This window comes from Rana temporaria, chromosome 5, assembly GCF_905171775.1.
Source record: "Rana temporaria chromosome 5, aRanTem1.1, whole genome shotgun sequence".
Classification (NCBI taxonomy): Eukaryota; Metazoa; Chordata; class Amphibia; order Anura; family Ranidae; genus Rana; species Rana temporaria.
Window position 1 is genome coordinate 67898148 of NC_053493.1, and position 14413 is coordinate 67912560.

At 39.8% G+C, this 14413-nt stretch overlaps 1 protein-coding gene across 3 annotated transcripts in view; it reads right to left on the minus strand.

Moving 5' to 3' along the window:
• The window catches only part of WDR37 (WD repeat domain 37), a 233877-nt gene that overhangs the window by 80783 nt on the left and 138681 nt on the right, over positions 1-14413 (minus strand). For 2 of the 3 annotated variants that reach the window (XM_040352669.1, XM_040352668.1), the window contains 2 exons: positions 13834-13898; positions 9533-9616 (listed from right to left, as the gene is read on the minus strand). In XM_040352669.1, coding sequence (XP_040208603.1) covers positions 9533-9616; positions 13834-13898 — 149 coding nt within the window. The remainder of the gene's footprint in view (positions 1-9532; positions 9617-13833; positions 13899-14413) is intronic. The other variant, XM_040352670.1, reaches the window with a different exon arrangement.

Genomic DNA, 14413 nt, shown 5'->3' on the forward strand with positions numbered 1-14413 from the left:
TAGATAGAATGGGAGTTATAAGAGGGGTGGGAGCAATTTCAGGCTGGAATTCCACTAGTATCCATAAAACAAAGCATAAAAACTACAAAAATAACTAAATAAGGGGCAACTGGAATTAAAGTGAAAGTCTATGCAAAAACTAAAATCCCTGCATCTATAGCCACCAACATTCTAACACTATTCTATCTAGCCCTGTAAAGAAAAACTCTGTATACATATCTTTCTGCAAGCGATCCGACCCGATCTCCAGCAGCGGAAGCTCTGATCCCACGCTGAGCTGTCAGCTGCGGCTTCGCTGTGTGGGCGGGTGCAGAGGACAGACACGTCCGACAACGGTAGCCCCATAGTAAATCTATGGGTGACATCACTCCCCATTAATTTCACAGCCGTTGTCAGACATGTACTTAAAGCTTCTGCCGCTGGAGATCGGGTCGGATCGCTTCAAAAAAGGTATGTATAATGATTTTTTTTCTTTACAGGACTAGATAGGAAGATAGGAGAGTGTTAGAATGTTGGTAGCTATAGATGCAGGGATTGTAGTTTTAGCATGCATCTGTATTTGACACATTCTGCATGGATATTTCTGTTGGCTATGATAAGGTGTGTGTGTGTGTGTGTGTGTATGTGTGTATATATATGTATGTGTGTATATATATATATATATATACACACACACACACACACACACACACACATACACACACACACACACCTTTTTTTAAAGATAATAGCGAAGATCTAATTTCCATCTCCGAAACATTTCTGGAGGCATAGGTCATTGGCTGCAGAAGTATGTTGAAAGTAATGGTACAGTAGTAGGGGTGGACATGTTTGTAGCATTCAATTTGTTGACAGCATGTCTTCACTTTCTCCCACCAGTTTAATAACTTGGTTTCTGGAGACAGATTGGAGAATAGTTTTTGTTCATTGGCTATGTTCACAAGTTATGCACCACTCAACACTCAGGTTATTTATAATCTTAATTGCTGACAATTGGAAGTGGTCTCTGTTAACAATGACAAAGCAATGAAGTGCTTTAAAGAGGTTGTAAACCTCAAGGGGGAAAAAAACCTTGCATCGCATACTAGCTCATTATGAAATACCGGTACTTGCCTCAGAAAGAGGCCCTGAATCGGCGTCGGCACTCCGAGGACATGGCTGACATCTTCCACCCGAGTTACTTCTGGGTTTGCGGCTTTGGCGCTGCAATTTGCCGAGAGCTGTGATGACGTCACTCCCACATTGGAGCCGCCGGTCATGGCACGAGTCATGAAGAAACGGCACCAGCAGGCCGTTTCTTCAATGTGCATGCTCCAATGGTGTCGGCAGCAAGTGCATATACTAAATATATTCTAAGCTGTGGCCAATCAAGATGGCTTTTGATCCCAAACTCAAAATAAGACAACTGCAAAGGATGTCGCCACTAGTGGAAAAGCTCTAGATGTCATATCGCCTTATGCACTTCAGTGGAAACAATTTTTCTTCTTTTCACGCCCTTTCCTGCCCTACATCCACTACATTCTTTGACCTTCTCTTTCTGGTAATCCTACATATGTGACCTGCTGCATGTTCTACTAGACATGAAGTTCCATATACAGGATGCTGTTCCCAGATGTACGTCTCCCTTATTGGTCACCAACTTGAATACTTCTGAAATGTGATAAACTATAATTCTGGCATTTGTCCAACACATTAAATGTTGATCAAAAATATACTGTAATAAACATTATTATGGTCATGTCATGCCTATGGCTGTACTTTCAATTCCAATTCAATAAAACATTCAAACTGAATTTTTGTTTAAATGTTCCTAAAATGCATTTGAACCCTCTGTAGCCAGGCTGCATATACAGTAATAAATACGCTGCTCTTTGTGAGATACACACACACACACACACACACACACACATATTATATATATACACATTTTTTCCTAAATGCTGCCACAAGAGTTAAAATATAATGTGATGGCAGCAAGCTGGAAAGGCAGAACACTGCTATTACAAGCATTCACTCCTATATAATACTGCAAAGGCAGCCTGACTGTAGTAATAAATACAGAGGATTTAATTTGGCTTTAATCTGCGTTCTCTGTAAATAGTTGGGGTAATATTATTTAGCCCTCTTCAGATGTGAATTGTGTGTGTTTGCCTATGAATGCCTAGGCTGTGTATAACTCTCTCATATTCTGGTTAATGTGAACCAATCAGATTGGAAATTCCAAGGCATGACTGGATCTCACTTGTGGCTATGAGGAACATCCTAGTACTAATATTAAAATAAAAAAGGCTGTTTTGGAAAAAACACCAAGATCTTACGGTGCTTGGGAATACCTCCAGTCTTTCAAACAGGTATGCAAAAGGGGTTACCACTGGATTACCAACAACAGGGCATAGGGTAGATTGGTACATGAGGACAATGGCAAGACAAAAGACTGAAGCCTAAGTATGTAGAAGTGCTCAATTAATTGTAATTTTTCTTTACTCCGGTTTACCTTTATAGTAAGTTCCCGATAAAAAAATAATAATATTACACCTCTCTATATATTAAAATACTAGCTTTAGCACATGCCTTGCATTTACGCCTTACATCACACTAAGATTATTATACTGTTTAAGATATCATATTGGCTTCATATGCTATAAGTAACTAAACCTTCTTGCAGCTGTTGCTGTAATTTAACAAGTTCTGTTCTGCACAGCTAATCTACATTCACATATGCAAAAAAGCTTCATCTGTAAAATGAAATATTAAATAAAAAGTATATGCCGAGACCTATAGCAATACTCACCAGGTAAGATCTTTGCATGACTACCTTCTGTTGGTAGAAATATCAGTTTCCACATTTGTTCCACAGCATTTTGGCAAAACCGGCCTACATATTATTCACAAAAATGTTGCTAGATTTAAAAAATTTCTGGAATGCATATCAAATACCACAGACGACCATAGATGTCATGGGGGAATTAACACAACTATGAACATTAGGAGAGCTGTACTCAGAAATGCTGGGTGGAGATAACCAGACCCAAGTGTAGTCAGTTCAAAGGCTACAGATTACCATAAATATTAACATAAAAGTCTGGAGAAACAGAGAAGGCTCTGCTTTGCAACATCGACAAATGTTGCTACTGAGCCTATTGTAGCTTGAAACGGCTGATAAAATAATAGATAGTAAGATAATATATAGTGTTTTTTCTTTTTTTAGAAGAAGAATTACAGGCATCGGTATGTTAAACATTGGTCCAGTTGGGACCAATGTAACTATGCCTAGCAGGTAAAATAAGTATTGAACATGTCACCATTTTTCTAGGTATATATATTTCCAAGGGTGCTATTGACATGAAATTTTCACATGTCTAACAACCCATGCATTCCATACATACAGAAAAAAAATATTAAACACCCTAACCAAAATCCTTTGTTGGTAATGCCAGCTTCAAGACACAGGCTCCTTTATGGAGAAACTAGTCACATTCATTGCTCAGGTGTGATTTTGGCCCATTCTTCCACACAGTCTTCAAATCTTGAAGGTTCGGTGGGCCTCTTCTATGAACTCTGAACTTTAGTTCTTTCCATAGATTTTCTATTGGATTCAAAGTCAGGTGATTGGCTGGGCCATTCTATCAGCCTTATGTTCTTTCATTGAAAACCAATTGAGAGTTTCCTTGGCTTTGTGTTTGGGATCATTGTCTTGCTGAACCGTTCACCGTCATGTCATCTTCATCATTCTGGTAGAAGGCAGCAGATTTTTTTTATCAAGAATGTCTTTGTACATTCTTCTATCCATCCTTCCTTCAATGATATGAAGTTTGCCAGTACTGTCTGCTGAAAAACAGCCCCACACCATGATGTTCCCACCGCCAAACTTCACTGTTGGTATGGGGGGGGTGTTTTTGGGGCGATGCGAGTTGCCATTTGACCTCCAAACATGGTGTGTATTATGGCATCCAAAGAGTTACATTTTGGTCTATCTGACCAGACTATATTCTCCCAGTATTTCACAGGCTTGTCTGTGCAGCAAACTTTAAACAAGCTTTAACATGCCTTTTCTCCCAGCAATGGAGTCTTGTATGGTGAGCGTGCATACATGCCATGGCTGTTGAGGGTATTCCTTATTGTTTTCTTTGAAACAATTATACCTGCTAATTCCATGTCTTTCTGAAGCTCTCCACAAATGTTCCTTGGCTTTAGGACAACTCTTTTCACTCCTCTGTCAGAAATCTTGTGAGAAGCACCTGGCCATGGCTGGATTATGGTAAAATTATGTTCTTCCACTTCCGGATTATGGCCTTAACAGTGCTCACTTGAACATTCAGAAGTTTAGAAATACTTCTGTAACCAATGCCATCAGTATGTTTTGCAACAATAAGGTTGCAAGGGTCTTGAGAGCGCTCTGCTTTTACCAATCATGAGAGTTTTTTTGTATGAAACCTTGGTAATGAGACACCTTTTTATAGGCCACCAGTTAAGACTAAACCAATCGATATTAATTTGCACTGACAAGGGGCAAAATTGCTTTCCAATTACTGATAGATTTCAGCTGGTGTCTTGGCTTTCTGCACCTCACTTTCTTCATGTGTTCATTACTTTTTCCCCGTTTCATTCCATTTTATTACACGTAACTTAATTTCAGAAGTTATTTGTTTTGATGTCGGTTTTTGGTATGTATGGATTGCATAGATTGTAACCAACGTGGTGAAAATGTCATGTCAATGGCACCTTTAGAAATAATTTTTCTAGGTAAATGTGTGACGCGTTCAATACTTATTTTACCGGCTGTATATACATCTCATACCTGACCAATGCAGCTGCAAGATTTAAAATCACTGAGGTAGATGCCGCTACTCCAGTCATCTACACTAGCTTCAGGGTCCTGTGCTGAGCGGCTGCCCTGCTGCATTGTGAACACAGAAGGTTGGCTGTCAGCACTGGTGCATACTTGTTCCAGGATGGTGACAAACTATTGAAGACAGAGGGTCGGCATAACACCAAGCAACTAGCATTTTCCAAATGGCAGCCGCAGTATTCCACCGAGCACAGCTTTGCTTTAGCAGTTTTATGTGACCAACTCCTGTACTAAACCACATCAAGTGATAGGCCAACTATTAAAACTTTATTTGCACTTATTAGCGATAACATTCGGAGGAGTAGTAGTCCCTTTACACAAGAACAAATCTACTACTTCTAGACAAGGGCTCTAGCAATTAGAAAACAAACAGATTTTTACTAGGAAAGCATGATAGGCTTTCAACAATTACAGCGCAACGTTCTGTGGTCAACAAAAAGAGTTCTCAATGTAGTTTAGCAAAATCTGGAGAAGAATAATGAAAACTTCTACATGAAGTAGTAACAAAATTAGGAGTTGTCTTTTGTGCAGCGGGTTCACTTGAACGGCATAGAACAACGCATATTTAGATGACCTTGATTGGGACAGTAAAATCTAAATATACACAACAGGTTGTCATGCTCATGACATTTGCAGCTAACAGATGTCTGTCTCTGGGAGGGAGTACATGACCGTGGAATGTCTGCTCAGTGCAAATGCTTTGGGTAATAGCTCTATTTTTAACATGACAGAGGTCCTCCAACCCCACAAAAAGTCAGTGAAGGGAAGCTACAGTATATGCCACAAGAACCACTAAATAACAACAACAAATGCTACAGAAGAGGAATAACTTTGTATGCAAAGAGTTAAGAACACAAGAGGACAGCCTGTTTCAAACGCAATGCTGAGCACAGCTGTTAGCAAATCCATCACAGGTTAATCTACAAATAATGCGTACAATGCATTAACAATTAGTAATCAAATTGCACAAAATGGAAAAAGCAATGCTGTTTTGTTAGGCATCATATCTTTCAACTGCATTTAAAAATGAACCTGGCATAAATACAAAAATATAAAATAAACACAACCCCCAAAGAGGTTTTCAGGTGCCCAGGAGCCCTGGTAAGTATACATTAAATTTGCAACCGAGTACCAAGTCCAAACTGTGGCAAGCACCCCTCTTCCGAGCATCCTGCAGAGGTCAGAATTGGAGATGACAACTAAACGTATGTCATGGCACCGGACGATGCTGTTTTTAGGGGCTTCAATTGTTATATTTATGCCAGGTTCACTTTTTTTTATGGCTACCTGGTTATCGAACTAAAACTTAACTCAACCTTAGGATTTTTTATTTTTTTCTAAGATCACATAAATCCTTATTTTGCCCCTTTTTCTGGTATACCCAATAGATTTCTCTGCTTGTCCTCTAAGAGCCCTTTCACACGTTTTTACCGCGATTTACCGCGTTTTCAATTCATTTTAATGGAGGGGGCGTTTTTGGAGCGTTTTATGAGCGTTTTAATAGCGCTATTTTTACCGCAAAAATGCAGTGTGAAAGGGCTCTAAAACAGTGGTCATCAACCCTGTCTTCAGGGCCCACTAACACTGCTGATGAACACTGCTCTAAAACACTTGGACACTGTGCCAAGTTTTTTTTTTCAGCCTTTCTCTTGAGGTCGTTTGCACACTTCTAAAATACGAGCGTTCAAATAGTTCCCGCACTTTTTTTTTTTAACTTAAAATATAAAATAGCGCATAAACTTTTTGAAGACCTCTCAATTAATGTGACTTGGTCTCTTGGCTGTCTTTGGCTTTGATACTCCTATATCACAGATGTGCAACACATTCAGCACACAAACAAACTGGCCAAACTCTTGCAGACTAGTTAAAAGGTGAGTGATGTAATAAACATGTGATCAAACAGTAATAAACAAATTTGATCACATGGTTAAAAGCCTAGGTCAGCAGCTATGGTGTGCATTTGGGACAGTGAGGAGGTTTTTGGACAGTAAGCCCTGACCCCCGCCATTGAAAAGAATACTGGCTGAAATATGGCTCAATATTGGAAATAAATGGGGCTGCAACGCGTACCAAGTAGATGGGACTTGTCTTCTTTTCCCCTGCTCTGTTTGGGTGTCTGGTTCACCCAAAGTGGAACTGTAGGCCTAAACCAGATCTGTGATACATGGAGCAGTGGTGTCCTAAAACTTACCGTACTTAACAAGCCATTTTCAACAACCTCAACTGTTTCTTTCTATTCTACGATTATTTTATTAGTCTTCTTCCTCTGCACGAGTTCAAAACAGTCATACTCAGCATCTTAGAAACACCACTGTTGTGGCGCTAAATTCAGGGATGATCAAGTTTGTCACTTTCTCCAGCAAGTATTTATCTTGTCTGCGACTACCAATTAGGTTTCTGCCTGTGCATACACAAGACTGCATTACTAGCATCATAATTGGGACAGACAGTGAACCAGGAAGCAGAAGATGGAGAAAGCTAGGATGACAATGCCATTATGGGAAACATGGGTGAATATGAAAGGAGTTTAAGGGTAAGATGAAGGCGAGAATACATGGGGAACCAGTGCATTACAAACTGGGAACATTTTTCATCTCTATTTTACATGCGTCTGACTCCTACAGTTCTGCTTTAAAATGACCTTGTCAGCGCAGGGTCACTTCTCTACAATAGCATACTTAAAGAAAAAAAAATACACTTACCTTTCACTGCTCCCTGGCAGCTGCACATATTGTGCAATTCTGGGTGTGTGGAATTTCTGCTCCCCGCTGCCTCTTGCCCCCTTATCACTACAGGACATGTGAGCCAACAGGAGGAACCACAGTGAGCAGAGGGGGTAACTGGCATTTGACCCATTCCAACCGCAATAAGGGCAGAGGTGGCATTTGAGCACAAGGGCCACCATAAAGGTAAGAATATTCCCTTCTTGTTTTAGCAAGTATATGGTTTTATAAAAGTGGGCCTGTGCTGACAGGGTTACTTTAAAACAGAGTTCTAGGCAGAATTACATTTTTTAAATGCAAGTACATGAACATGATGTGTAAGCAGCATTTTGCAAATCCTTATACAGCAGCATTTAGATTAGGAGAGGAAGGGTCAAAATTTAAGAGTCAATCAGGTATGTCATATGTAAATTTGTTCACAAGGAACACACTGATGGGAGTAATGATACTAATAGTAGTACTAAACCAATAATAAAAAGAAGGCACCACCCTAGAAAAAAGGCCAGGGAAATCCAGCTGCAGGATACAAGCATTAGCAAACTGATCCATTCATTTATTACGAGTATATATCAATACTGAAGTCTATGGAAAATAAATATTAAACAGATGGCTGAATTAACCCACCTGTGCCCACCTAGAATTTAATTATAAGCTTTCTGCATAGCGAGATTAAAATACTGCCATTTTATTAGTAAAGGCTTTGAAAGAAAACCACTTGATCCTTGACACCTGAAGCTACATATATCCTCATGAAATGATTTCACACTGCTGTTTTCTACAATCGTGGAAAAGAGTTCACAGAACAAAAAAAAATTGAAATTCAAAAAACAAACATACTGCAACTCAACTGGAAGGTTTGAAATGTTTATTAGTTGGCACTTGTCCAGACTTTAGCCTACTGTTTCCATTAGACCTAGTATAATCCTTGCTAAAACAAAGAGCCAAGAAGCTATTACTCAGGAAGCCTGAAAATTATGGGGATACATTTTACATTTAAGTATTGTATAAACATCCATGGTTGGCGGGAGATAAGTGAAATAATACGGCTTAGCTTGACAGGCATTCTGTATTATAGGACACCAAATAATACAAATCATAAGCACTGTCTGCCTGTGCTCTCCCATGTTGGGTTTTAAAGTTCTGACCGAGAAGCAGGCAATTGCTGCCTCGCTAGGTACTATACATATCAGCAAAGAGGTCTATGAAACCAATGGAGAGAGAAGAAAGTATAGACTGAAAGGCATTGGCAAGAGCTACGGGAAAATCTGCTGATTTAATAGTAGAACATGGACGAGCGCAATTTAAAATGCATCCCAAGATGTACTCATCTGTGCTTAATTTAACAGAACATTGAAAAAATTATTAACATTAATTCAAATGGAAAGCATGTTTTTCTAAGGCTTTATATCCAAAGGTGTACTCCCAGTTCATGTCTAGAAGTCTACTGCCGTTGACGTTCACTGATGATTTCCACTATAGGACAGCTAACAGTTGGCAAGCACAAAAGACCAATAAATAGCTTTTCAATGGCTGCCAGTGCTCCTCAATCCTAGGCAACTGAGAAAGAATGCGAGTTGTGAATACACAATTGTGATATCCTATGTAACTAAACTTAAAATATCTCTTTGATACCAAAAACGTAGTCTAGAATAAATATAAAACATACATAGGTTCCTTCTCAACATGTCAATTATCTTCCCCCAAATTGAGATAAACATATTTTGCAAACCGGCACAGTCATAGGACTGGCCGAATTGCTGGTAGAAAGGGTCAGTTGATAGATATGATATCTCTAAAAAATCTATTTCAGGTAACATGTACTGAGCAATTTAGTTAGAATTAGGTTCTACCAAGCAGGAATTTAGCAACATTTAAAGGACAGGTTTAAAAAAAACAAATGGCTCCGAGAATGCTCATTCAGGTCCACACCCACACATGCACACTGGCACACAGAAGTTACCCAGGAGTCTCCACCCCATATTTCCCAGCTCCGCCCTCTGGAGATGCGAGATCGATGTGCCTTGTCTGAGAAATAATGTAAGCGCTACAGCAAGACCAAGAGAACAAATATTTAGCATTTCCATATTTGACCTTTAAAAGCAGAGGCCAAGAATAAATCTTAAAAGCAAGATATGTCTTGAACAAGAAACAGAATGGAGTGCCATGCAGATAACTATACAATCTATTTGTAGCTATGTATCCAAGGAGATGAAATTGACCAATTATAAAAATGTATAAACCAGAAAACATGGCTAGAAAAATGTATGTACAGTATATCATAATTTGTGTCTTTTTTTGTTTTAAACAAAGAAGGGACAAGTCCTTACCCCACGAAGCTCCCTTTACAAGCAAAAGTAGAAACTTTCATATTATATATAACCATGCTCTATAGAATGAAGACTGATCATTTAACTGCAATTCAATGTACGATACTTTTGTGATACAAATCATTTAAACACAGCCCCCAGTGTTGTACGCATACATCATTGTGCTTCATTTTCCTGTAAGAAACCGACTGCAGGCAACATTAAAGTGATATTAAAGGTTCAAATAACAAACATATCATACTTACCTCCACTATGCAGATTGTTTTGCATAGAGTGGCCCCATTCGTCCTCTTCTGAGGTCCTACGGCAGCTCTCGCGGCTTCTCTCCGCATTAGATAATCCCCTCTGGGAAGCTCTCTCCCAAGGGGGTTACCTTGCGGACGTGCTCCTGTGTCATACACTCAGCGTCCATAGATGCCGAGCGTATGACTCAGTCCCGCCCCCCGGCAGGTGCATCATTGGATTTGATTGACAGGGCGGGAGCCAATGGTTGTGCTGCTATCAATCTATCCAATGAAGAGCCGAGAAGCCGTGGAGAGAGCGACACGGGATCGCGCCCACTGAAATTTGGGGGTTAAGGAAAGTAGAGGGGGGGGGGGGGGGCCGGGGGACAGACACTCTAAGTTTTTTTCACCTTAATGCATATGATGCATCAAGGTGAAAAAACACAAGGGTTTACAACCCCTTTAATCCTGAATTTGGGCGTTTATCATAAGGGCTTGTTTACACTTGCTTCAAAACATGGCTTCGGACAGGCAATGTTAAAGCTCTCTCAACAGCAGTCAAAGCTCCCATCACTAAATAAAATGGTTAGCTTACAGTCCTATTTACACCTTGCTTTTGCTTGGTGCTTCAATAAAGCTTTGGTGGGGCTCCGATGAGGCTTTGGTGGGGGCTTCACGTGAGCTTTGCCATAGACTTCTATGGAGGCTTTGAAGACACCAGTTTTTTAGTCTAGTTTTCCTAAGGCCGGCTATGCACGTAAAAAAATGTATTTCGCTGCAGGAAAAAAATTTGCTAGATTCCCCCCATCCACACAGACAGTGTAGATGAGAGAATCCCTCATATCGGGGCATTATCTTCTCCTGACGGCAGGAGACGACAGCGATAATTGCTATAGCAACAGCTAGCGATAGTCACAGGTAATAACACAATTGCATTCTGAGGCCACATATGCCCACACACATGCAGACATAGTGCTCTATGTGTGTGTTTGCTTGAGCTGCCAAAATTAATTTAAAAAAAATTATACAATATACCAGTCCAGAGTTTTACAGATGATGGCCAGCAAAATATTACTTCCTAAGATACATTTAATAAATTAAAGCAAGTTTTTTTTATACGTCTTTTTTATATTGTTATATACAATTTTTGTATAGAGGGGGGCCGCTTTCTTTTTGCCCCCTCATAAAATCAGGCCTTATTTCAACCTATAAATTTCTTCGAGACCCTGTCAATACAGGATCAAAAGTAAAATAACCCCAGCTTGTAAAACAATATTCTATACAATTAACTTTTCTGGCAGCCTTTGTGTTGAAACTTATGTTGGTGATCCCTAGCTGCTGCAGACATGCAACACTTTCAGGTGTGGCAAATACCAGATTTGTAGGTTTTCCCGCTGGCTTATACATAACGCCAGGATGTAAGAACCAGCAAGCGAAAACCGTAGGGTGCAGTGGGGAGCTTGCAGTCAACCCATCTGGAAGTGTTGGATATCTCCTAAAAGCGACCACTAACTTTGCGTTTCAAATAAAGGGCCACCAGAAAGGTAAGTATACAGCTTCTTCTTTTACCAGCTGGAGCATATTTACTGTAGTTATAGGTTCACTTAGAAAATCAGACAGGGGTTTTCTAAAAAGTGGTCCAGACTGCAGAGACCCATAGAACCAACATGTTTATGAAGGTTTATATTCATCTAGATCATGGTATAAGTAGTCATAGATCATCACATTTAATACATACAGTTAAATGTGATAAACTACTACTAGCAATAAAACCAGATTTCAAGCAGGTAAAGTCAAATAAATTAAGGGATAATTACACTTGGCTGCAAAAGTTAACATCGAAAAGGCAGACATCTAGAGAAGATCAATAGACAGGCAATCCTTGTATGACTCGTATGGCACCAGGATCTATTGCACTCTACTCCCTGACTTGGCCAAAGGACGAATGTGGTGGTCATATGGCAAAGGCAGGCTTCCCTTTTAGCAATAAAAAAAAAGTAACCATTTGCCCAATCATAAGTCCTTAGGAGTACTTGAGAAAGGGTGATCGATGCCTGGAATCTTGCACCATCTTGGAAGCTGTAAAATACATTGTTAAATTGTGACATTGCCTAAAACCAACTCTAAACCTACTCACAGCCATATTCTAAGACTAATCTATCTAACCCTGTAAAGCTAAAATCCCTTTACATACCTTTTCTGCAGCTAATCTGGACCGGTCCCACACTGAGCTGTCGGCGCTGGCTTCTCTGTGTAGGTGTGTGAGGTTGAGGCAGCCAACAATAGAAACCCCATAGCAACTCTATGGGTGACGTCACTTCCCAGCTGTTGTCGGCTCTCTCTTCCACACAGCATTCGCGGCTGGAGACCAGTCCGAATCAGCCGCAAAAAAAGTATGTATAGCGAGATTTGCTTTACAGGGTTAGATAGATTAGTCTTAGGATGTGGCTGCCAGTAGATTTAGAGTTACTTTAGGGTGAATTTCCCGAAACAGCAGATGAGCCCCAGGGGTGAAAACATTAATGACTAGTTTCTTGTCAAATACATTTTGATAGGATGATCTATACGCAGAAATAAGTACTAGAAGTGCTCATTAACACACCCCAATAAGGCCCAAAAATGTTGTTGCATCAACCAACTTGAATATGGCCACCATTACTACACACTGCATTTAATCTTATGTAAAAAGCATAACCGATCTTCTCCCACAGTGAAGAAAACAGTTCCTACAGGCTAAAACGTATGACACATCAGCGTAGCTGGCAAATGATGTCCACATAGGAGTATAAGACAGGTGAACTTTAATGACATGTCACAGTGAAAAATGAGGACAAGTCTTCAGAGAGGCCACAGGTAGGGTTGCCACCTCATCCCTTTAAAAAGGAACACATCTGAATTAGACAGGTTCTGTGGCTGATTAAGGTGGTAATTAAACTCACTTGGTGCCTTATCTGCATTAATTAGCCTCAGAATCTGTGTAATTCAGATGTGTTCCTTTTTAAAGGGATGAGGTGGCAACCCTAGCCACAGGTGACCCAATTAGCCCTTCTTCCAATTTTATCCTCTACTATTCAAGGAAATTTCTATGAATGTCTTTTTTGACAACTGTGATTAATGTAATTGCAAGGACTAACTAATAAAATGTCCTTGGAGAAAAGCAATAAAATAGCACTTTGGCAAATTGCATGTGACAATATGTATATCATTTTCTAATAATCAAGTTCAATTAGAACAATGGAGGTCTGCCCAATAGTGACCTATGTGTAATAACACTGTTCTGTATGTGTATAGCAGAACATGCCTAGAAATCTTTCGTGTACCATATAAATAGATCTTGATGCATCTATTTGCAAAATGCATTTGTCAGTTGAGATCAGTTTGAGACTCTTCTGAGAGCATTTGAAGTTGACTGACAGGTGCATGTGACCTCCTAAGCTGCATTAACCCACTAGAAGTTGCTTCCTATTGATGTCTATGGGAGGCAGGGGGAAGCAATTGAAGAACCCTGAGCAAACTTTTTATTTTTCCCATGTCGATTTGTATGCAGCTCTGATTTGGTGCAGAGTCAATGTGCATAGGTGATAAGCCTACTTTGATTGGAAACCCACTGATCTTGTGCGCACAAACAGCTAAACTATGACTGGAAAAGAAAGAACATTTTTTTTTTTTATGTGAAATAAAAAAAAAAAGCCATGAAATATGAAGTTTACCTTGCTAGTAGATGCTTTGTAAGTGGTCTTCAGCTTTTGTGACAATTGGCTGGTACTGTGGCTAGCTGCAAACAAAAAATAGATAAAAATAAACTACTTTAAACATGCATAATGAATGAGATCAAATAATTTACACAAGATGCTAAAATAGGAATTCTTCTGCTATAAAGCCTCAGGATAGACATTGTTCTCAAAGTAACTTTTCAAAGCTAGATGTGCATCTTCATCGACTGCCTCTACTGAATCCTCCATCTGCTATGCCAGCACTTGGAAAAAGCACAATTTAAGATCATTTAGAACAAGGGTCTCAAACTGGCGGCGCTCCAGTTGTTGCAAAACTACAAGTCCCATCATGCCTCTGCCTGTGGGAGTTGTGCTTGTAACTGTCAGCCTTGCCATGCCTCATGGGACTTGTAGCTCTGCAACAGCTGGAGGGCTGCCAGTTGGAGACCCCTGATTTAGAAGAATATAAAAACAGCATGCTTTGTAAGCACGAGATATTTCACACTTGTTTCCGATTAGAGATAGTGAGCAAAACCTTAAGGCAGGACTAGATAAACTTCGGTCCTACAAGTCCCAT